A 26032-nucleotide genomic window follows, 5' to 3' on the forward strand; every position below is an offset into this window, starting at 1 on the left:
GGGAGCTCAAGGCTCCCTGGGAGGAGGCAAATTCCATGTGAATTTGAATTGAGAAAAGTGTTGCTCGCCTGTGACCAGAATGAATAACCTTCCTGGAACTCCACTGCTTACAGCTGTACTTAAAAACTCAGCAGTGCACACCTGACAGGATTTGATTCCGGATTTCTTTACTGATAATCTCAGACTGAAGCCAGAGAACATCGGGACAGGAGACCAGTCAGTCCCTTGACTTAAGCCTTTTCTGCCTGTCAATGAGATCATGGCTGACCTGCAATCTAACTCCATTTACCTGCCTTTGCCCCACATCCCTTAATACCTTTGGTTAACAGAAATCTATCAATCTCAGAGTTGAATTAACAATTGATCTATCATTTGTTCTCAATTCTGTACATATTGCTCCCTGCATGGGTGTAGCAGTTAAACGTAATGTAAGTTTGAAATTATTGACCTAAGTTCTAAAGAGTGTTATCTGAAATGCTGAATCTCCCTGTGTCTGCGTGGGTTTTCTCCGGGTGCTCCGGTTTCCTCCCACAAGCCAAAAGACTTGCAGGTTGACAGGTAAATTGGCCATTATAAATTGTCACTAGTATAGTTAGGTGGTAGGGAAATATAGGGACAGGTGGGGATATTTGGTAGGAATATGGGATTAGTGTAGGATTAGGATAAATGGGTGGTTGATGTTCGGCACAGACTCGGTGGGCCGAAGGGCCTGTTTCAGTGCTGTATCTCTAATCTAATCTAATCTAATCTAAAAAAAATTTACTGCTATCTATGGATGAGTTTTCCAAACTTCTACCACTTAATTTCTCCTAATTTCACTCTGTAAAACTCTGGCTCTAATTTTTAGTCTGTGTCCCCTAGTTCTAGACGCCTCAACCAGCAGAAATAGTTTCTCCCTGTCTACTCTATCTGTTCCCTTAATATCTTGAAAACTTTGATCAAGTTACCCCTTCATATTGTAAATTCTAGGGAATACAACCCTGGTTTGTTTAATTGCACCTCGTAATTTAATCCTTGGAATCCAGGTATCTTTCTGGTAAATCTACAATGTGTTTCCTCCAAGACCAATATATCCTTCCTAGGTGTGGTGCCCAGAACTGCTCACAGTAAATCCAGGTGTGATCTAACCAGGGCTTTGTACAGCTGAAGCAGGACCTCTACCCCCTTGTATTCTAGTCCTCCAGATATAAAGGCCAGCATTCCATTAGTTATTTTGATTCCTTTATTGTACCTCTCCAAGACATTTTAATGATACAAAAATACGAACATACAAATTAGGAGGAGGAGTAGGCCATTCGGCCCCTCGAGCCTGCTCTGCCATTTGATAAGATTATGGCTGATCTGATAGTGGTCTCATCTCTACTTTCTTGTCTACCCACTATAACCTTTGACTCCCTTGTTAATCAAGAATCTATCTAACTCAGCTGTAAAAATATTCAATGACCTTGCCTCCACTGCTCTCTGGAAAGAGAATTCCACAGACTAACAACCCTCTGAGAAAAAATCATTTCTCCACATCTCCATCTTAAATGGGAGACCCTTTATTTTTAAACCATGCCCCCTAGTTCTAGTCTTTTTCATAAGGGGAAACATCCTCTCAGCATCCACCCTGTCAAGTCCCCTTCGGATCTTATGTGTTTCAATAAGATCACCTTTCATTCTTCTAAACTCCAATGGATATAGGTCCAACCTGCTCAACCTTTCCTCATATGATAACCCCTTCATCCCAGGAATCAGTCTCGTCAACCTTCTCTGAACTGCTTCTGATGCAATTATATTCTTTCTTAAGTAAGGAAGCCAAAACTGTACACAGTACTCGAGATGTTGTCTCTCCAACGCCCTGTACAACTGTAGCAAAGCTTCCCTACTTTTATATTGCATTCCCCTGTAATCTGTGCACGTGGACCCTGGATTTCTGGATTTTCACTGGGGATCAGACTCTGGTTCCTGGTCCGTGTAACAGGATAACTTGGTTCATAAATTAGCTGTGTCACTGTGGGGAACTGCAGCCCTAGAATTACAGTGCGGGCACTAGTGTATAAAAGCTCGATGTAGAATAATAGAATCTTACTACACAGAAGAGACCATTCAGCCCATCGTGACTGTGTCAATTCTGTGGAAGAGCTATCAAATTGGTCCCACTCCCCTACTCTTACCCCATAGCCCGACTTTTTTTTTCCTTTTCAAGTAATTCTCCAATTCCCTTTTGAAAGTTATTATTGAATCTGCTTCCACCGCCCTTTCAGGCAGCGCATTCTAGACATAACTCAATGTGTCAAAAACGATGTTCCCTTATCTCCCTCTCTGATTCTTTTACCAAAATCAGTGTCTTCTGGTCACTGGCCCTCTTGCCAATGGAAACAGTTTCATCTGTCTACTCGATCAAAACCCTTCTTGCTCACCAACATGCTTGTGCAATATCCCTCTCTCTGGGATTCTGGAAGCTCTGATATTTTGCCAACCTATTCAGTTCTTTGCCTAACTGGACAATGGAATGGGTTCAGTACCGATTGCAATCTTTCGGGATTCTGATTGCACCTTTCTCTCCGCCCCTAAGTCCTTGACCCTCGACCTGCCCTTTCAGTCTAGATAAGCAGCGCATGAGACTTCTTGGAGGTACAGTTACCAGTCCACAGCTGAGCATTCAAAGATATATTAAAAAGACGCACTGAGTCGCGAACGAGATTCGGAGCAACTCAGACCAGGAGAGGGACTGTCCCCCCAGCAGCTTTTGATCCTCGATCTCAGCTCAAGTGGGAAAGCAGCCAGAAATCTTGCTGCTTATCAGGGCAAGGGTAATCTCAGACTGGGATGTGAGGTCCTCCCTAGTCAAGCAGCCCACCTTGTCCAAGCTGTCATGCATGAGTAGTGGCCTCTTGGCCGTGGTATTGAATGGGATCCATCGCCCTCAAGACCAGATTCCAGCAAGGAGTCAGAAGAGGAGGAGGAAAAAGTGGGTGAAGGAGAGATCAGCAAAACAGCATTTCTATCATAATCTTTCATGCCCTCTGTGCACCATGAATGAAATTATCACGCTCGCTCCCCTTCCCCATTCTGACCTCTCCCAATGTGCATTTGATGGGGGGGGTCAGACATCAGAACCTGGTCAAACTCGTGGCAGTGGAATAATTCACTTTGCTTTCTCCCTTTTGAGCATCTTTGGATCATCGGAGAATCAGTTCCTCAAGTCATTGTTTGGGCAGTTAGATCGGCGTTGCATTCAGGAGAACATTGGGATGGTGGAGAGGGCTTCCTGTATCCCATATGGATATTCGGAAGGGGTTTGATGTATCCACATATCTCTCCCTGCCACCACTTTCCATCCTCAACTATAATCACCAGGCCCACTCGCTGTGTACGTTACTAATGGAATCATTTAACTTTTCCAAATGGTCTCATCTTCCTGGAGAGCCTGGACCAGCTGTTTCTGCCAGCTGTTGTATTCTAAAATAATCGTCTTCTTATTTAATATAATTTCAGACTGCTCCTGGATTTCCCCTGTGTTTATAATTGCTACTTACCTTCCTTTTTTCATTGTCAGTGAGTGACATTTAGAGGACGCCCCTCAATTTGTAACCTGGAACTTGTCTCCTAGCAGACTTTACCCGTCCTTTAGAATTCACGGAATCAAACAGCACAGAAGGGGTTCATTCAGTCCGTCCTGTCTATTCCCACTCTTTGTCCCACCTGCTTTTCTCCATAGCTCTGGAAAATTTCTCCTTTTCAAATTTTTACCCAATTCCCTGTTGAATCTGTTTCCACCGCCCTTTCAGGCAGCGCATTCCAGATCACAACAACTCACTGTGTAAAAAAAAAATCCACAATTCCCCCAATTCTTTTGCCAATTACCTTAAAGCTGTGATCTCTGGTTATTGACCCTCCCGCCAGCAGAAACAATTTCTCCTTATCTACTCGATCAAAACCCCCCAATTATTTTAACATCTCCATTAAATCTCCTCCTTAACCTTCTGAGGAAAACAGTCCTAGCTTGGCCATTCTCTCCGCATAACTGAAGCTCCTCTGGCATGGTATTTTCCTTTATACTAATTAATCCCATTTGTCCTCCTACCCTCTCCAGCCATCCTGCACAGCTCCTGTTCTCGCCCCATAACCCTGCAAATATTTTCTTTTCAGGTATGCATTGTTTCCATTCTGTGAGTTGTGTTTGAGCTGAATTTCTGTTTACCAGTGGGAACAGCGGAATTTCTGCCTGACCTCTGCTGGACTTACAATACCAAGGTGGGAGAAACCCCAGGAAACTCCTAATCCAAGTATCGATCTGCTAATTTCCCAGAATGTGTTCTTCAATAGTTCACCATTATCACGTTTGATGCAATCACTTCCCATGAGACAGCACAATGAGATATATAGGCGGATTCTCACTTACCCTGGGGGAGCTCTGGGAGTGAGTTACTAACCGATATTCACACTCCCTGAACCTCAATCATGTTGAGAGATCCTGTCTCCCATTGGAAGTAATGAGTGTGAATTCATCTCGTTCTCCTGAATTCTATTCTGTAGCAATCGATGTTTAAGATGTGAAATGTTACATTTATTTTGCTGAATATTGTGGTTGGTCATCAAATGACTATTTTTGTTTTTGTTTTAAACCCTTTCCTGAAATGCAATGGTTGTAATATTTTACCTACGATTCGTGGAGATACATTGATTGTCCTTTATAATTGTGTCATTCACACTCAACTGCTCAAGTCTTAGCCAGTCCACATGGTCCTTCACTGCCCAGAATATAATATTCAAGAGCAAGCAAAGGCCTAATCCCTCAATTCCATCGACCCACCTTCTCCTCATGTCCCTCAACCCCACCTACCCACCTTTTCCCCATATCCCTCAATCCCACCTACAAACCTCCCCATATTCCTCAACCCCACCTACCAACCTTCTCCCCATATTCCTCAATCCCACCTACAAACCTTCTCCCCATATTCCTCAACCCCACCTACCCACCTTCTCCCCATATCCCTCAATCCCACCTACCAACCTTCTCCCCATATTCCTCAACCCCACCTACCAACCTTCTCCCCATATTCCTCAATCCCACCTACCATCCTTCTCCTCATATTCTTCAACCCCACCTACCCACCTCCTCCCCAGATCCCTCAACCCCACCTACCCACCTTCTCCCCATATCCCTCAATCCCACCTACCAACCTTCTCCCCATATCCCTCAACCCCACCTACCCACCTCCTCCCCAGATCCCTCAGCCCCACCTACCCACCTTCTCCCCATATCCCTCAATCCCACCTACCCACCTTCTCCCCATATCCCTCAATCCCACCTACCAACCTTCTCCCCATATTCCTCAATCCCACCTACCAACCTTCTCCCCATATCCTTCAACCCCACCGACCAACCTTCTCCCCATATCCCTCAATCCCACCTACCCACCTTCTCCCCATATCCGTCAATCCCACCTACCAACCTTCTCCCCATATTCCTCAATCCCACCTACCAACCTTCTCCCCATATCCTTCAACCCCACTGACCAACCTTCTCCCCATATCCCTCAACCCCACCTACCCACCTCCTCCCCAGATCCCTCAACCCCACCTACCCACTTTCTCCCCATATCCCTCAATCCCACCTACCAACCTTCTCCCCATATTCCTCAATCGCACCTACCCACCTTCTCCCCATATCCCTCAATCCCACCTACCAACCTTCTCCCCATATTCCTCAATCGCACCTACCCACCTTCTCCCCATATCCCTCAGTCCCACCTACCAACCTTCTCCCCATATCCCTGAATCTCACCTACCAACCTTCTCCCCATATCCCTCAATCCCACCTACCAACCTTCTCCCCATATTCCTCAATCCCACCTACCAACCTTCTCCCCATACCCTCAATCCCATCTACCCACCTTCTCCCCATATCCCTCGGCAAAATAGGCAGCTTCAGCTCTTTAAAAAGGGGTGTACTTATCCAGCAGTGATTTCTGGCTCCTAGCCTATTAATATCTGAGGGTGTTGAGTTTGTTGATAAAATAATCCACCCTGTGTGTAAACATCGAAGGCTTCATTCATTCTAACTTCATAATTTCTCTATTTTTTTTCCTCCGTAAAAAAAAATTGTCAAATCCTTTGTTATCTTCACCCACTCCATTGTATCCTGTCTCCAGCATACCCTGTCGGTAAGTAATCATCACTCCTTTCATATAGCATGACTGTAAACGCTGTAAACTGTTCAGCTATCAGCCTCTCTTCATTATGTTCACCTACGTTGTCTAATTTGTTGGGGGGGGGGGTGGTAATGCAGAATGCAATGTGAGCAATACACAGTGCCCCCTCTCCCCACCAAGAGGGATTAGAGTCTCCAATGAATGACATCACAGTAATACCATACTGTGTTGAGACAGCAGCTGGAACTTTCCTTTTATAACAAACCCTCCAAAGCCTGACTCAGTGAATTCCACTGACAATTACATTGATCTCACTTGAAGGTATTTGAAAGAAAATGGACAGATTTGATTTTTTTCTGGTGTGAAGTGTTTGATGGTTTATCGGGTTGCCTGAAGGCACCTGATTTATAACGTGGACCACACACTGAGACACACTCAGATACAGATGCTCACACAGACACTCAACAGACACACTCACACACACATTCACACAAACACCCACAGACACACTCGCACAGACCCACTCGCACAGACACACACACACACGCACACAGACAGACACACACAGACACTCACACAGACATACTCACACAGACACACTCACGCAGACACACACACAAACACAGACACACTCATACAAACTCACACAGACACTCACACAGACACAGACACACACATTCACACAAACACACACAGACACACGCGCACACAAACACACACAGTCACACTCACACAGACACACACGCGCACACAGACACACACGCGCACACAGACACACACGCGCACACAGACACACACAGCCACTCACACAGACATACTCACACAAACCCACACAGACACAGACACACTCACACAAACACTCACACAGACACACACACACTCACGCAGACACACACACTCACGCAGACACACTCACACAGACACACACACAGACACACACACAGACACACACACAAACACACTCACACAGACACACACACACAAACACACTCACATACTCACGCAGACACACTCACACACTCATGCAGACACACTCACACTCACACAAACACACACACACTCACGCAGACACACTCACACAAACACACTCACACACTCACGCAGACACACTCACACAAACACACTCACACACAGACACACTCATACAAACTCACACAGACACACACACAGACAGACTCACGCAAACTCACACAAACACACACACAGACACACTCACACACTCATGCAGACACATTCACACAAACACACGCAGCCACACTCACACAGACACACTCACACAAATGCACACAGATTCACTCACACAGACACACTCACACAGACATACTCACAGACACATTCACACAAACACAGTCACACTCACACACAATCATACAGACACACACACAGACACACTCACACAGACACACTCACACAAATGCACACAGACACACTCACACAGACATACTCAGACATATTCACAAAAACTCACACAGACTCAACACAAACTCACACAGACACATTCACACAGACAAATTCACACAGACACACTCACATCCACACAAATACTCACACTCACAACACAGACACACACTCACAATCACACGCTCACACACACACATTCACACACTCACACCCACACGGACAAACTCATACCCACAAACCCACGCACTGACACACTCACACACCCACACACAAATGCTCACGCAGACGCACTCACACACACACATTCACACACTCACACCCACACAAATGCTCACACTCACACACACAGACACACGCACTCACTAACTCACACAGCCACACACACACATGCACATTTACACACTCACACCCACACACACGCTCATGCTTACACACACTCTCTCAGACATACACTCATTCAGACACATGCTCACACTCACATGCACACACACACTCTCAGACGCACACAAATTCATACAGACACATACACATTCACACACTCATATCCTCACACACACTCACTTACTCAGTCATACACTCACTCAGACACACTCTTACTCACTCATTGAGACATACACTCATTCAGACACAAATACACACATGCACACTCAGGTGCACACATGCTTACACACTCACACATGCACACTCAGACACACACTCACTTAGAGACACACACTCACACTGACTGACTCTCACTCAGACACACACACACACACACATCTGCAGTTACACATACCCATACTCACGTGCAAACATGCTTACACACTCACTCAAACTCACACCCATACTTACACACATATGCAATCACTCATAAATTCACTAAGACATATGTGAATAGACATTCACATACAGTCATAGGCCTACACTCATACAGGCAGAGACATTCACATGTGTCCAGACATACATATGCAGACATATATGCACACATGATCACAAACACCCACACAGAGACAGCAGAGTTTGAACAACACATGAAAACGCGCTGGATAGAACCAGCAGCCAGCATGTCCCTCTCTCTAGTCTGTGCTGAGTTAGATGGATCTCAGTCGGTACAGTTGCTCCCAGTGAGCCTGGGCTGGATAGAATCAGAGTTCTTGCTCCTCATCACTACGCAGTGCGTCACACTACAAAGTAGCCCACGTTCACGTATTCTGCGAATGGTCACTGTCTTGGCCCCCACATGATGAATGACCCCTGGGGTGAGATTCTGGGGAGTACCTGCTGCCCACGAGTTAGTACCTTCAGGAGAGGGGCAACCAGTAGAGGGGGTGTGTAGGGGGGAGTGATGCAAGAGGGCAAAGGCGAAAATTTAAGAAAAGGCGAGTGTATTTTCTCACTTGCAATGTCGAGTCTGACGGGCTTTCAGTCTCATGTGGGGCTTTGCTTGAAGTGGATGTTGCTTTCCCTGTCTGCTCCTTATGCTTCCAATCTTGCTGCTTTATTTTTTCGCTGGAAAGTTGAAGATAGAAAAAAAACCCCACACAGCCCGGCTGCGATTCCAAAACTTTCTCGGCTGCCTGTGTTACGTCAGCGGGAGAGATTTTAGACAGATTGCGTGGCGGGGAAATAGTGGAACTGAGCACATAAGCAAGGTGATTGGAATGTTGATTGGCTGCAGAATGATTTTAATCTGGCGCTGGAAGCCATACTGATTAGAGGTCAACAACAACAACTTACATTTATATAGCATCTTTAGCCTAGTAAAATGCCCCAAAGTGCTTCACGGGAGCGTTATCAAACAAAACTTGATGCTGAGCGATGCGAGGAGATATTAAGACAGGTAACCAAAGCTTGGCCAAAGAGGTAGGTTTTATGGAGGGTCTTAAAGGAGGAGAGAGAGAGGTAGAGAGGAGGCGAAGTTTAGGGAGAGAATTCCAGAGCTCAGGCAGCTGAAGGCATGGCCACCAATGGTGGAGCGATTAAATAGGGGATGCACGAGAGGCCAGGATGGAGGATTGCAGAGATTTCAGAGGGTTGTGGGGCTGGAGGGGGGTTACAGAGGTAGGGAGGGGTAGGGCCACAGCACCTGTTATGTGTCATGGCACACTGCCATCAATAGAGAATTCCAAAATAACTTGCATGACCCATCACTTGGGATGAGAATTGACACCAGTTGTTCCTCTAAATGAAATCCATTGTAAAAATACAAAGCAATAGTTATCCAGGGACTGAGATGGCACAGTGGGTTCAAAGCTAGTCAAGACTGAGAGGATGAAGGTCTAAATAAAATGAGTTTGGACACTGACAGTTTAGCTTGTGTCCATTAGCTCATCCATGCTGTACCTGTCCTGGGAGTGTTTGATGGGACAGTGTAGCGGGAGCTTTACTCTGTATCTAACCCCGTTTTTTTTTGTTTTTTTTGTTATTTTTTTAGGTGGCCTTTATACCCCAGGCCCCTTTTATATATTTCATGTCGAGGGGGCCTTTATTCCTCAGCCCCGTGCTGTACCTGCCCTGGGAGTGTTTTCTGCTGAGAATGTGTATTTGAAATGGAAAGTGTGGCATTCCCAGTGCTAACACACTCACATTGAGGAGCTGGAAATGTGTGATCAGTTTACAGTTCATTAAGTTGCAAATAATTATTGTTCTGTAACTGAGAGCGAAGGAATAATTTTCTATATTTGGTGCAGAGTTCCTGCTTCTAGTGAAGACAATAAGAGTTTATATTGAAAAGGCAAATTATCTTTGATGGCAATGGCTGTTAGTGTTGGTTCGCCACAAAGGAACAATTGGCAGATTCAGCACCCAGTAAGAATTGAGACACACAGACCAACACAGCTCTGAGCTGCAGGGCTGAATTGCAATTGCCCTATGGTCATGGACTGGGATGTGGGAGGGCTGGCAATATGGTGGGGGATGGTGTTGGGAGGGGAGCTCGACATCTTGATGCCGCTATGGCATATTGCCAGCGGCTGGAACCTTAGCAGCGTGGCTGCCCACAAGGCAGCCAATAGAGCCACTTAATGACCCAAATAAGGCCACTTCCTGCCCCCGCAGCCATTTTGCCTGTGTCCGGAGAGAGCGTCACTGTGTGGGGAGGATGCCATATAATCGTGGCAGCCTCCCAGCGGTTTCCTGGGGTGGACATCCTTAATGGGCACTCCATGGCTCACAGAGGAGCTGCCCCCCACTTCCACCACCCCCCTCCCCCCACCCCCCGACAGAAATGGCCACCTCCACGCCCAAGGTGGCAGCCCTGCCTTAACAAACCCCTCCCCCCCCCCCCCCCCCCCACCCTCACTCACCGCGGCCTGCCTGTCTGGCCCCGGCTTCCCCAAAGAAACTTACACGTTTTATATAGTGCCTTGCACAACCCTAGGATGTCCCAAAGCGCTTTACAGACAATGAGGTACTTTTTGAAGTGTAGTCACTGTTGTAATGTAGAAAGCATAACAGCCAGCCTGTGCACAGCAAGATCCCACAAACAGCAATGCGATTAAAAACAGATTATCTGGTCATTAATGATGTTGGTTGAGCAATACATATTGACCAGGACACCGGGAAGAACTATTCCATAATTCTTTGAAATAGTGTCATGAAGCCTTTGACATCCACCCAAGAGACCAGACGGGGCCTTGGTTTTAATATCCCATCTGAAAGTTGGCACCTTGCACAGTGCAGCACTCCCCCAGTACTGCATCGGGAATGTCAGCCTAGTTTTTTTTTTTGCTGATGTCTCAGGACTGGGATTCAAATCCACAGCTTTGCGGCACAGCGACAAGAGTGTGACCCACTCAGCCATGGCTGGCAATGATGGGGAGCAATTTATAATCCTGAGGCTGGGGACGGTGTGCTATATTTAAAGACTAAGTTGGTACAGCTCTGTAATTTCTGCAGTTGCTTCGGCACTTTTGCACTACCTGATTCCAGTCAGACACAGGTGGAGTCACAGTGCTCTTGAGGATTTTGAGGATTCAAACGGATTGCCTCCTCACTATAATTGCTTTAACTCACTGAATAAAACATGATAGGGAAAGGCTTCAAGAAATTATTTCTTAAAAAAACATGCTTCTGCCTCAGGCATATGCATTCCATCATGAATTAAATATCACTCTTGATAATCCATTTCCACTGAAGTGAAAACGACTTCAATAAATCATTAAAGTCTCAAATCATAAAAAGCCACGCGGCTATTTAAAAAAAAAACACATTGGAGGTTCAAAGAGACAATTGTTCCCCTCTATCCCATCCAATATCTCTTGTGTTGTTGTATAAATATACATCAATCTCTAAGCCAGGTCACAGATCAAACTCTCCTTGTTGTCATACAGACCTGGAGAGTCCCACATTCCGTCTCCCTTCTAAACTCAGTCATTCGATCCCAGCGGGGAAATTGCTGGAAGGCCCACTTCTCTTGGCCTAAGCTTCCTGATTAAGGTGGTGGAGTGGGGGGTTTGGGGATGTGGAGATGTGGGGTGAAGCGGAGGGGAATATATTGGCCAGGGTTTTCCCGCTTCTGATTCATGCGGGAGAGTTTGCAAGCCTCTGGATATTGGCTGAAGCCAGGATCTGTGAAGTCCACTGCAGTTGAATATCCTACCAACTACATTCACGAAGGATGGCCACTTGGATCTGGAACATGAAGACAGCCTCCATCTCTACAACCCTCCGAGATCTCTGCACTCCTGCAATTCTTCCCTCTTGAGCATCCCCGATTTTAATTGCTCCGCCATTGGCAGCCATGCCTTCAGCTGCCTGGGTCCTAAGCTCTGGAATTCCCTCCCTAACCCTCTCCCCCTCGCCACCTCTTCTGCTTTAAGCTGCTTCTTAAAACCTACCATTTTGACCAAGCTTGTGGTCACCTGTCCAAATATCTCCCTATGTGGCTCGGTGTCAAGTTTTGTTTGATAGCGCTCCTGTGACGTGCCTTGGAACATTTCGCTACATTAAAGGCGCTATATAAATGCAAGTTGTTGTCAGGAGGGAGTGCAGAGATTTTGGTCTGTCAGCAGGGAAAGAGGAGTCTTGGAGCTGATTTTATAGAGGTGTTAAGGAAAAGAAAAGGATAAACCCGGAATATTACTTTAAATGAGACTGTGAGAGTAGGACACTCTCAAACTGGTAAAATGCAAATATGGGACGGTTATCAGGAAATTCTTATTCACACAGTGATCAACACTTTGGCTAGACTTTGGATAGCGTGATGGAGGCAAAACCTTTGGTATCATTTAAGTAACAACCAGACATTTCAATGGAGGAGCTTTAAGGTCTTTCTGGGTGGGTAAAGAGAATGGGCCAAATGGCCTCTCTCATTCCTAATTACTATGCAGCCTTGTGAAAGAAGTTAGCATCTTGGTGTTGAGGCCACCATGGACAGAGGAGCTTGGTATCACGGTGCCAGGATGACTATTTCGCAGGACGAGAACGGCCAGTGAGACCTAGCACGTGGCTCACATGCATTCCTAGTGACCAAAACTGTGCAGGTTTCCTGCTGCGGAGGTCAAGCAAAGGTCATGGGGTGGTCTTCTAACAACGGGACTGTTTGTTCGCCTCCTCCCCGAAAAAACAAAACCACGTGCCACCCTGCAACACCTCCCTATTTAAAGAACGATTACACAGAGGGCAAGCTGAGGAACTGTACAGCAGTGAGGACAGGATGGCATTGGAGGCAAAACCTTCTACTTACTTTATTTATTTGAGCTTTTCTATGTTGATCTCAGTCCGGGATAAGGATTTCTACTCCCCGGCTCAGTCCAGTCACTCTTGCTGGAGAGCAAGTGTGTATGCAACAACAACTTGCATTTATATAGTGCTTTTAACAACAATAACTTATATTTATATAGTGCCTCTGACGTCATAAAATGTCCCAATGCACTTCACAGGAGCATTATAAAGCAAAATATGAAGCCACATAAGGAGATATTAGATCGGTGACCAAAACCTTAAGGAGCGTGGTAAAGGAGGAAAGTGAGGTGGGGAGGCAGAAAGATTTAGGGAGGGTATTCCAGAGCTGAGGACCCAGGCAGCTGAAGGTATGGCCACCAATAGTGGAGCGATTAAAATCGAGAATTCTCAAGAGGCCAGAATTTGAGGAGTGCAAAGATCTCGGAGAGTTGTGGGGTTGGAGGAGATTACAGATAGGAAGGGGCGAGGCTTATTGTAGTAAAATGTCCCAAGAGGCTTCACAGGAGCATTATCAGATATAAAAGTGACACTGAATCAAAGGGGATAGATGAGCAAAAAGCTGGCCAAAGAGGTTGGTTTTAATGCGCATCTTAAAGGAGGAGAGAGAGATAGAGAGGTAAAGAAGCTTAGAGAGGGAATTCCGGAGCTTAGGACCCAGGCAGCTGAAGGCACTTGTGGTGGAGTGAAGGCTATTGGGATTATGTATGTATATCTGTGTGTGTGCACACGTGTGCGTGTGCATCCGTGCATGCCATGTCTCCAATGGAACAATATTGTGCCAACATGAACCATCTAAGTTGCAATTCGAGTGAAGTGTTGATGCAACTGCCCCACAGTGAGATTTAGCACACAGTGAGGGGCAGGATGAGGAAGAGCTAAGGAGGGTAAGGGTGAGAAAAAACAGGTGAAAGTACAAGTGAGAAATAAAATGCGGGCTCTTTGGTATTTGGTGCCTCATGGCTATTTGTTGCTCTGCTTTCGCTGCTCTGGAAATAAAGGTGAACATGGAATGTGTTAACATCTTGTGTGCCCCAAAGTCCCTCTCCTCAAAGCTCACTTCATGTATTTCCAGTCACTCCCAACCCTGCTGTTACTCACAGCACCTTGTTCTATTTTAGCATAACGTAAACTTCACTCTCGCTGAATGTGGCATCATTTGCCAGAAATTCAAGCTAATTTAGCAATTCGTGGTAAGAATCTAACAGACCCCTTTATCTGCTGATCTGCTAAAATGTCCCAGGCCACCCCACCTTTAATTCCTCCCTCTTCCTCTCTCCCCCTCTGCTTGCTTGGCTTCAGCTATCACTGAGCTTAATTCAGATGCTTCTGCGTGGCTCTGTGTGTGTGTTTTATCAGCCTTGCCCATGCATGCTGCGCCCTGCAGATTATTTTAGATTGTGTTTAACTATCTTGTTTTGATAACATTAACAGAATCAGTGGGTGACTTGGCATGAATGTTGGGGATGTGGACTGGGACCAATTTGTGCTTTGAATTTTTCGATGTTGTAATCCAATCTTTTTTCCAGGTCTTGGCGAGATTTCTGCTCTTTTATTGTCATTATTCTGTACACATAAATCAAAGGACCTACATCTAATGGTCCATTTATTGATCATTGATAGATCGGAGAGAGAGTCTCACCATCAGTAACCCCTTTTACAGAGAGAGTCTCACCATCAGTAACCCCTTTTATAGAGAGAGTCTCACCATCAGGGACCCTTTTATAGAGAGAGTCTCACCATCAGGGACCCCTTTTATAGAGAGAGTGTCACCATCAGGGACCCCTTTTATAGAGAGAGTCTCACCATCAGGGACCCTTTTAGAGAGAGACTCACCATCAGGGACCCTTTTATAGAGAGAGTCTCACCATCAGGGACCCTTTTATAGAGAGAGTCTCACCATCAGAGACCCCTTTTATAGAGAGAGTCTCACCATCAGGGACCCTTTTATAGAGAGAGTCTCACCATCAGAGACCCCTTTTATAGAGAGTGTCACCATCAGGGACCCCTTTTACAGAGAGTCTCACCATCAGAGACCCCTTTTATAGAGAGAGTCTCACCATCAGGGACCCCTTTTATAGAGAGAGTCTCACCATCAGGGACCCCTTTTATAGAGAGAGTCTCACCATCAGAGACCCCTTTTATAGAGAGAGTCTCACCATCAGTAACCCCTTTTATAGAGAGAGTCTCACCATCAGGGACCCCTTTTATAGAGAGAGTCTCACCATCAGGGACCCTTTTAGAGAGAGACTCTCACCATCAGGGACCCTTTTATAGAGAGAGTCTCACCATCAGGGACCCTTTTAGAGAGAGACTCTCACCATCAGGGACCCTTTTACAGAGAGAGTCTCACCATCAGGGACCCTTTTATAGAGAGAGTCTCACCATCAGAGACCCCTTTTATAGAGAGAGTCTCACCATCAGAGACCCCTTTTATAGAGAGAGTCTCACCATCAGGGACCCTTTTATAGAGAGAGTCTCACCATCAGAGACCCCTTTTATAGAGAGTGTCACCATCAGGGACCCCTTTTACAGAGAGTCACCATCAGGGGACCCCTTTTACAGAGAGTCTCACCATCAGAGACCCCTTTTATAGAGAGAGTCTCACCATCAGGACCCCTTTTACAGAGAGAGTCTCACCATCAGGGACCCCTTTTATTGAGAGTCTCACCATCAGGGACCCCTTTTACAGAGAGAGTCTCACCATCAGGGACCCCTTTTATAGAGAGAGTGTCACCATCAGAGACCCCTTTTATAGAGAGAGTCTCACCATCAGGGACCCCTTTTATAGAGAGAGTCTCACCATCAGGGACCCCTTTTATAGAAAGTCTCACCATCAGAGACCCCTTTTATAGAGAGTCTCACCATCAGGGACCCCTTTTATAGAGAGAGTCTCACCATCAGGGACCCCTTTTATAGAGAGTCTCACCATCAGAGACCCCTTTTACAGAGAGAGTCTCACCATCAGAGACCCCTTTTATAGAGAGAGTCTCACCATCAGGGACCCCTTTTGTAGAGAGAGTCTCACCATCAGAGACCCCTTTTATAGAGGGAGTTTTGCCACAAATGCAATTCCTATAGTTCTGATAAACATGATGAATTTTAGATAAGTCTATAGTTATTTTCATGAGATATACTGTATGTTAAATGGTGTTCACTGGTAGACACTGAGGATCTGAGCATGATGGGTTAACAGTCTCACACAGATGTAAGAGCAGTGACAGAGGTGCCCTGAGTTCATATGTTTCTGCTGATGGTAATCCAGCCCTCATGTTGTGTTAGTTTGAGGAGATGCTTTCAGCCACATCAGCCCGATATTATCACCGACATTGACTGAACAAACTGAAAGATAAACAAAGGATGTTAAAGGAGCATTATCTGTAACTGACTGTAGCAAACTCTGAGATTAAAGAAGGAAATCAGCCAGGGTTCCTGCTCCTGATCCCTGTCCGGTGACCCCTGGGTTGGAGAGAAGGGAAATCAGCCAGGGTTCCTGCTCCTGATTACTGTCCGGTGACCCCTGGGTTAGAGAGAAGGGAAATCAGCCAGGGTTCCTGCTCCTGATCACTGTCCGGTGACCCCTGGGTTAGAGAGAAGGGAAATCAGCCAGGGTTCCTGCTCCTGATCACTGTCCGGTGACCCCTGGGTTAGAGAGAAGGGAAATCAGCCAGGGTTCCTGCTCCTGATTACTGTCCGGTGACCCCTGGGTTAGAGAGAAGGGAAATCAGCCAGGGTTCCTGCTCCTGACCACTGTCCGGTGACCCCTGGGTTAGAGAGAAGGGAAATCAGCCAGGGTTCCTCCTCCTGATCACTGTCCAGTGACCCCTGGGTTAGAGAGAAGGGAAATCAGCCAGGGTTCCTGCTCCTGACCACTGTCCGGTGACCCCTGGGTTAGAGAGAAGGGAAATCAGCCAGGGTTCCTCCTCCTGATCACTGTCCAGTGACCCCTGGGTTAGAGAGAAGGGAAATCAGCCAGGGTTCCTGCTCCTGATCACTGTCCGGTGACCCCTGGGTTAGAGAGAAGGGAAATCAGCCAGGGTTCCTGCTCCTGATCACTGTCCGGTGACCCCTGGGTTAGAGAGAAGGGAAATCAGCCAGGGCTCCTGCTTCTGATCACTGTCCAATGACCCCTGGGTTAGAGAGAGGGGAAATCAGCCAGGGTTCCTGCTCCTGATCACTGTCCGGTGACCCCTGGGTTAGAGAGAGGGGAAATCAGCCAGGGTTCCTGCTCCTGATCACTGTCCGGTGACCCCTGGGTTAGAGAGAGGGGAAATCAGCCAGGGTTCCTGCTCCTGATCACTGTCCTGTGGCGGCTGGATTAGCAAGAGAAGGTAATCAGCCAGGGTTCCTGCTGCTGATGCCCTGTGGCTGCTGAGATAGAGAAAGGGGAAGTTAGTCAGGGTTCCTGCTCCTGATCAGTATTCGATGTCAGAACGAGTTTGGTGCTGTATGAAGACAGGTGTCTGATCTCACCATGGGATCTCTGCTCAATGTAGGGAACAGCCACATGCGCAAGGAATGTGGGGTTGGGGGTGTGGGGAAGGGGGGGGTAAAGAGGATTTGTCAATACTAGGAGGCGGGGGTGGGGCTGTAGGGCGGGGATGTGGGGTGGATAAAGAATTGGAAAATGGGACAACTGCGCATAAAATCACACGTTAATAATTCGCTGTACAGAAAGGAGAGAAAGCGGAGTGCGTGAGTATAAACCACCGTGTGTTAAAGGGGAGGTGACTCCTCCTGCTTTGGTTCTTCTTTCTGCGTGTCCATTGCGGAAAGCTTTCACCAAACACATTCACCCTCTTCTCTGCTCTCTGACATGTCATCTGGTTGGCACCCCACCAGCTGCCCCTCAGTTCGTCGTGAGGCCGAGAGATCAGATTGTGGCTCAGGGACGTACAGCCACCTTCCCCTGTGAAACGAAAGGAAATCCTCAGCCAGCGGTCTTCTGGCAGAAAGAGGGCAGCCAGGTAAGAGCCTTCCAACTGTCTGACCCATTAACAACAATAACTTGCATTTATATACGACCTTTAACATAGTCAGATTGATTCCTGGAATCAGGTGATTTACCTGTGAGGAGAGATTGAGTAGATTGGGACGATATTCTTTGGAGTTTAGAAGAATGAGAGGTGACCTCATTGAAGCATATAAAATTCTTAGAGGGCTTGTCAGGGTAGATGCTGAGAGTCTGTTTCCTCTGACTGGAGAGTCTAGAACTAAACGGGGAAAGGTCTCAGGATTAGGGATTGGCCATGTAGGACTGAGATAAATTTTTTCACTCAGAGGGTTGTGAATCTTTGGAATTCTCTACTGCAGAGGACTATGTATGGATGCTCTGTCATCGAGTATATTCAAGATTTTTGGTCACTCAGGGAATCAAGGGATATGAGAATAGAACGGGAAGGTGGAATTGATACAGAAAATCAATCATGATCTTATCGAATGGTGGAGAATGCTCGATGGGCTGTACGGCCTACTCCTGCTCCTATTTTTTATGTTCTTAAGTAAAATGACCTAAGGCACTTTACAGGAGTGTTATCAGACAGAATGTGACACCAAGCACATAGGGGATATTAGACTGGTGGCAATACTGAGGGAGTGCTGTACAGTTGGAGGTGCTGTCTTTCGAATGAGGCCTTAAACCGAGGCTTCATCTAGCCTTTCGGGTGGATGTAAAAGATCCCACAGCCATTATTTCAAGGAAGTGTAGGTGAGTTCTCCCCGATGTCCTGGACCAATATTTGTCCCTCAACTGAAGTCACTAAAAACAGATTATCTAGTCTTATATCACGCTGCTGTTTGTGGGGGCTTGCTGTGCCCAAGTTGGTTGCATCTTTTCCTACATTGCGACAGTGGCTGAATTTGAATAGTGCTTCATTGGCTGTGAAACACTTTGGGTCACTCTAAGAAGAGAAAATACAGGCCAAATCATCAGGGTTAAAGTACTAGAGACCCTTGTCATTCCCAGTGTACCAGGCTATCCTAAGTGAAGTTCATCAATACAGTTGCATCTGCCCCTGTTGTGTCTCTGGCAGGATCCAGTGCTCTATAAATCTTATGTTTGTACATATTTTAATCATCCTGTAAGATCTGGACACAAGAGGTAAGATGCCCAAAGATTATTTTTCTACAGCAGAAATGTGAAGAGCCTTTTTGTTTGTTCCTTTGAAAAAGATAAATCTTGAAGAGTTTTGATCGGATAAATAAGGAGAAACTGTTTCCATTAGCAGGAGGATCAGTAACTAGAGGACACAGGTTTAAGATAAAAGAGCCAAAGGGGGAGATGAGGAGAATATTTATTACGCAGCGAGTTGTTGCGATCTGGAATGTGCTGCCTGAAAGGGCAGTGGAAGCAGATTCAATAGTAACTTTCAAAAGGGAGTTGGATAAATACTTGAAAAGGAAAAAAATGCAGGGCTATGGGGAAAGAACAGGGGAGTGGGACTAATTGGGTAGCTCTACAAAAGAGCCAGTACAGGCACAATGGGCTGAATGGCCTCCTCCTGTGCTGTGAGAAGCTATGAGATTATTGCTTATGGTGGGAGAAAGGGTCCATTTTGATTGAACACAATCTTTTATTCCTGTGCTGAGAGTGGTGTTTATTGCTTGGATACTGACTGCCTTCCGATACCACACCCAAGAAGTCACATGACATGCTGGAGTGTATACTGTGAGCAGGCTATTCCACCATGGAAGCGGCACCACAGCTATGCGCAATCCTGCCCTTATTTAACCTCTGCACCCTTGTATTGAAAAGTGGGCCAAGCGGAGGGGAGCCCTGGCTGATCTTTCACCCTTTCTAGTCCAGTGACGCCAAAGCCCATTGTAGTCCTCCGCATGGCTCGCCACCCCTGAGATTGGGAAACTTGGCCCCTGGCCATGTAACTTCAGTGCTCCATGCTGGCTGTGCATACATCCTCTGGGGAAAGTTTCACCAAATTGGTTTAATCTTATCCACCATTCTGTCCATCACGCACGGAACAGGGAAGTAGAATGATCAATGGAAGAAGGCGAGAACTTGCATTTCTATAGCGCCTTTCATAACATCAGGGCACCTCAAAGCGCTTTACAGCCAGTCAAGGACTTTTGAAGTGTAGTCACTGGGAAAAGTGGCAGGCAATTTGCACACAGCAAGATTCCAAAAGCAGCAGTGCGATATTGACCAGATAATCTGCCTCTTAATAATGCTGGCTGTGGGATAAATATTGCCAAAGACGCTAGAGTGAACTGCCCCATTCTTCTAAAATAGCACTGTGGGATCTTTTACATCCACCTGAGTGGGCCTCAGGTTAACGTCTCATCTAAAAGACTGCTGTCCTGTACTAGGAGCATCAGCCTGGATTTTGCATTTAGTCTCTGTAGTGGGAATTGAACCCCACAACCTACTAATGTCAGAGGCAAGAGTGCTACCCACTGAGACACAGCTGACACCATTCTGGTAGCAGCAGCACTGGTTCTTATGATAGAGTAGTTTATGAATGGGGAATAAAGTCAACTGGCATGAATCTTTCCCTCCTTCCCTCAACAACAGCAACAGCAGCACCTTGCATTTATATAGCACCTTTCACATCATAAAACATTTCAAGGAATGTTTCACAGGAACGATTATCAAACTAAATTTGACACTGAGCCACATTAGGAGACGTGAGGCCAGATGACCAAAAGCTTGGTCAAAGCGGTTGCCTGCACACACCTTAACAAGCTGTCTAGTTCCGACAGATGTTATCCCTCAAGCCCCGCCATTGCCCTTTTAAGAACATCAAGCATTATTCATGCAGCCAGGCAGCTTTAATTGCGAGGATGTAATCATAATAGATGGAGTGTGGACACTGTGTGCTGAGAGTAGTTTGCAACCAGTTAATGGAGGGTGAGCTGATAACTATACCATCAAATAATGCAAGGTTAAGCATAATTTGTAGAACCCATAAGAGGCATCATTTGTTAGCTGCAAAAGGGCTAATGGCATTATCCTTGAATCTATGAGAGTGGACAATTCATCATTGGCTAATAAAAGTATACACCTCTTAATTAAGCGGTGACATAATTTAGGGGAGTGAAAAAATTGCAGACTGTCTAATTGAAAAGTGTTAATTTTCCACCATGCCCTCCTGTGAAAGTGGATGAAAGTCTTAGGACATAACAGGAACGCGGATAGACACCCTGGGCCATTGAACATCATTTGTCTTGGGACCAGCGTTATATTCAGCCCCCACTGCGGCCTTGTCTATTCTGGCCCTCAAATCCCAGGCAATTCAGATTGCATCAGTTTTAAAATTCTCATCTTTGCTTTCAAATTCCTCCATGGTGTTCCCCCCCCCCTCCATCTCTGTAATCCCCTCCATCCCTACAATCTTAGCGTTCCGATTCTGACTGCTTGTGCATCCCCGATTTTCATCGCTCCACCACTGGCGGCCGTTCTTTCAGCTGCCTGGGCCCTAAGCTCTGGAATTCACTCCCTAAACCTCTCCAACTCTCTCTCCTCCTGTAAGAGGCTCTTTAAAATCAACCTCTTTGACTAAGCTTTTGAGCATTTGCCCGAATATGTCCTTATGTAGCTCGGCGTCAAAATTTGTTTGATAACGGTCCTGTGAAGTACGTTGAGATATATTACAGCATTAAAGGTGCTATATAAATACTTGTTGTTGAAGTTTGTGTAGCATGAGCATTTGCAATGACTACTCTTAGCGCCATTGCCTCATCGGTGGACTAACCCAGAGTCACTGAGGTCTGTTCGAACTTGGGAAACCTGCGAATCAATGGGATTCAAACTTTACATTGAAAGAAAGAACTTGCATTTCTATAGCACCTTTCGCAACCTCAGGACATCCCAAAGTGCCTTATAGCCAAGCAAGCACTTTTAGCAGTGCAGTCACCGGTGTAAGGAGATGCAGCAGCCCATTTGCGCACAGCAAGATCCCACAAGCAGCAATGATAATCGGAACACATATTTCAGTGATGTTGGCTGAGTGATAAATATTAGCCAGGACACCTGCTCTTCTTATAATCGTGTCAGGGAATCATTTACATCCACCAGAGAGAGCATTCAGGGTCTCAGTTTAATGTCTCATCCAAAAGATGGCACCTCCCTCGAAGTGCACTTGGCATTTCAGCCTCTAATATGCGCTCAAGTCTCTAGAGTGAGAGTTGAGATAACAGCCTTCTAACGTAGAGGTGATAGTGCTGCCCATTGAAACCAGAGTTGCCTGATCGGATGCTACCCTTTGAAAATACATGGGATGTCATTGGATGTTAAGCACTTTGGGACATCCTGTGGTCATGATAAGCACTGTAGAAATACAAGCATTTTTCTTTCCTGCTCAGTAATTCCTGAACTGTGAAATAGCTCACAGAGACACTGTCTCAATCCCATTTTAATACTTGACTTTAATGTTAATGGAGTTTAGAATAATGAGAAGCAAACTAATTGAAACAAAAAAAATTCTTAAGGGGCTTAACGGGGTAGCTGCTGAGAAAATGTTTCCCCTGCCTGGGGAATCTTGAGCTAGGGGTCACAGCCTCAGAATAAGGGATCGGCAATTCAGGACTGAGATCAGGAGACATTTCTTCACTGAAAAGGTTGTGAATCTTTGGAATTCTCTACCCCAGATTGCTGTGGATGCTCAGTTGTTGAGTATATTCAAGACAGAGGTCGATAGATTTTTGGGTACTAAGGGAATTATGGGATATGGGGATAATGCGGGAAGGTGAAGTTGCAGTAGGTCAGCCATGATTGTATTGAATGGCGGAGCAGACTCAATGGGCCAAATGGCCTACTCCAGCTTCTATTATGTTTTTATGATCTTAAAGGCAGAGCTCCCTCATTGAGTGTGTGAGTGGTGTTAGTTACAAGTTAATTTCATTGGATTTTCTGCTGTGTTTCACTTCCAGAACCTACTGTTTCCCAATCAGCCTCCACAGCCATCCAGTAGATTTGCTGTCTCCCCCACTGGGGACCTCACCATCACCAACATCCAGAGGTCTGACGCTGGCTACTACATCTGTCAAGCCTTGACCGTGGCGGGAAGTATCCTCGCCAAGGCTCAACTGGAGGTCACGGACGGTAAGGAAGGAGGTTTCCAAAACCAAACTCAACCATAAAAATTAGGCAAAGGGTCACAGGTTCAAACCGAGGGTGGGGGATAGGGGCCACAAATTGTGGAACTGATTATCAATCAGCTCCTCTTCACATAAAGAGCAGTCAGCAGACAGAGTGGACAACAACTTGCACTTAGAAAGAAGGTTATCAGAGAAGCAGAACTTCAGTTATGAGGAAAGTTTGGAAAAGTTAGGGACTGTTCTCCTTGGAACAGAGAAGGTTAAGAGGTGACCTAATTGAGTTTTTTGAGAATATGAGAGATTTTTATAGAGCAGACAGAGACAAAATATTCCCTCTAGTGAGAGGGTCAATATCCAGAGGTCATGGATTTATAATCATTGATAAAAAACCAAGAACGGAAATGAAGAAAAATTGTTTTCAAAATTGTTTCGGGGATCATAAGAGTCATTTACAGTACAGAAGGAGGCTATTTGGCCCATCGAGCCCCTTCTGGCTCTCCATGGAGCAATCCAATCAGTCCCACTCCCCCACTCCATCCCTGTCACCCTGTGAGTTTATTTCCTGCAAGTGCCCATCCCGTTTTCATTTAACGTCATTGATTGTCTCCACTTCCACTATCCCTGAGCAGTGAGTTCCAGGTCATTACCACTCGCTGCATAAAAAGTTCTTCTTCACATTCCCCCTGCATTTCTTGCCCAAAACCTTCAATCTGTGTCCCCTAGTTCTTGTGCCATCAGTTAATGCGATCAGTTTTTCCTTGTCTAACTTAGCTAAGCCTGTCATAATTTTGTACACCTACATCAAATCTCCCCTCAATCTCATTTGCTTCACTGAGAACAACCTCAGCTTTTCCAGCCTAACCTTGTAACTAAAATCCCTCATCCCTGGAACCATTCTGGTAAATCTCCTCTGCACCCTCTCAAGGACCCTCACATCCTTCCTAAAGTATGGTGACCAGAACTGGACGCAATACTCTCATTGAGGCAAAACCAGAGCTTTATGAAGGTTTAGCATAACTTCCCTGCTTTTGTACTCTATACCTCTATTTATGAAGCCTAAGATCCCATATGTTTTGCTATCTACTCTCTCAATACGTCCTGCCACCTTCAAAGATCATGCACCCTGGAATGCTCTACTGAAAAAGTGGTTGAAGCTGATTCCATAAATAATTTTAAAAGGAACTTGAGGATGAGGCACTTACAGAGTTATGGACAATGCATGACTGCTTCTTCAAAGGGCAAACACTGGCCTGACAGACTGAATGGCCTCCTTCTGTGCTGTAACTGTCAATGCTTCTATTTAGCATCTTTAATGTAGTAAAAACATCCCGAGGCATTTCATAGGAGTGATTATCAAACTAAATTTGACACTGAACTGCATAAGGCGATACTGTGACAGGTGACAATAAGTTTGGTCAAAGAGGTAGGTTTAAACGGGTGCCAGAAAGGAAGAGAGAGAGAGTTAGAGAGGCAGAGAGGTTCAGGGAGGGAATTCCAGGCTTAGGGCCTTAGCAGAATGTGTTTGCGTACATGAACATGTGTGAGTGTGTGCTTGTATATGTGTGTATTTGTATGTGAGTATGTGTGTGCATCTCTGTGTGTGTGTATATATGTATGTGTGTGTATTCGTATGTATGTGTGTATAGCTGTGTGAGTGTGTATATCTGTGTATTTGTATGTGAGTATCTGTATGTATCTGTATGTGTGAGTGTGTGTCTGCATGAGCAGTTAAGTATGTATGTGGAATGAAAGAAGTAGTGGATTTACAAGAAGCCAGAATTAAAGGAGCACAGATATCTCGGAGGGTAATGGGGCTGGAGGAGATTACAGAGATCGGGAAGGCTGAGGTCATGGAGGGAATTGAAAATACGGATGAGAATTTTAAAATCAAGATGTTGGTAGACCAGGAGCCAATGTAGGTCATCAAGCATAGGAGTGATGGGGAACGGGATTTGTTAGGGTAGCCGAGGCAACCCTGGGGTCATTTAAGAAAGAGATGCAGTCTGTGATGAGGGATCTGTAGGTTCATTTTGGAGGATGAGTCATGAGTGGCCAATCGGCCTTCCATATCTTGTGATCTGACAAAAAATGGTTACAGGACTGAGAGGGAGAAGGTTTTTTTCCCTGATCTCTGCGATATTGTAAACACTCGCTGTTTCTGGCAAGATCTTAAACAAATTGTAAAGAAATTGGGAGGAAATCCAACTCCAGAAGACTGAGTTATGTGGTCTAACCAGAGAATCTGGGACAGCATTTTATAGAGATGGTAAACAGCACAGAAAAGGTAAAGCAAGTGCCATAATTTAAAGGTAAGCCAGGTCACAAAGGATAATGCGGCATTGGGTCAGTCGAGAAGAATGATTGGGACTGATAACAAGAAATGCCCTAAGCCCTATTTTTCCCATCTCCAATATTTTTATAATTAATAAGCAGGCGCATCTAAACAAGATGGAAAAAAGAACAGTTTTTATTGCCCCTGCAATCTATCTCCCATTGGTTGTAGTTGTCCTGGAGATTAATCTTTCATTCCTGGAGACTTCGGGGCAATCCTGGAGGGTTGGCAACACTAAATTAGTTTTGCTTAATAGAAGATTGTGAGATGATCACCTCGACAAGACAAATGGCAGCATATTAAAAGGACAGAAGAATGTGCAAGCTGAGAGATTGAAAGGATATGGGAGAGTCCTAGACAAACAAACTGTTGTTTAAATGTGCAAGCATGAGTACGCTGGAATATATGAGGGATTTGTGACTGTAGACCTAAATGAAGCTGTTTA

At 45.7% G+C, this 26032-nt stretch overlaps 1 protein-coding gene across 7 annotated transcripts in view; it reads left to right on the top strand.

The window, feature by feature from the left end:
* robo2 (roundabout, axon guidance receptor, homolog 2 (Drosophila)) overlaps nt 1-26032 on the top strand; it is a 644486-nt gene that overhangs the window by 456386 nt on the left and 162068 nt on the right. For all 7 annotated transcript variants that reach the window (XM_068041290.1, XM_068041296.1, XM_068041294.1 and 4 more), the window contains exons 7-9: nt 6141-6152; nt 18045-18169; nt 23088-23259. In XM_068041290.1, coding sequence (XP_067897391.1) covers nt 6141-6152; nt 18045-18169; nt 23088-23259 — 309 coding nt within the window. The remainder of the gene's footprint in view (nt 1-6140; nt 6153-18044; nt 18170-23087; nt 23260-26032) is intronic.

The sequence above is a fragment of the Heterodontus francisci genome, chromosome 10, assembly GCF_036365525.1.
Source record: "Heterodontus francisci isolate sHetFra1 chromosome 10, sHetFra1.hap1, whole genome shotgun sequence".
NCBI lineage: Eukaryota > Metazoa > Chordata > Chondrichthyes > Heterodontiformes > Heterodontidae > Heterodontus > Heterodontus francisci.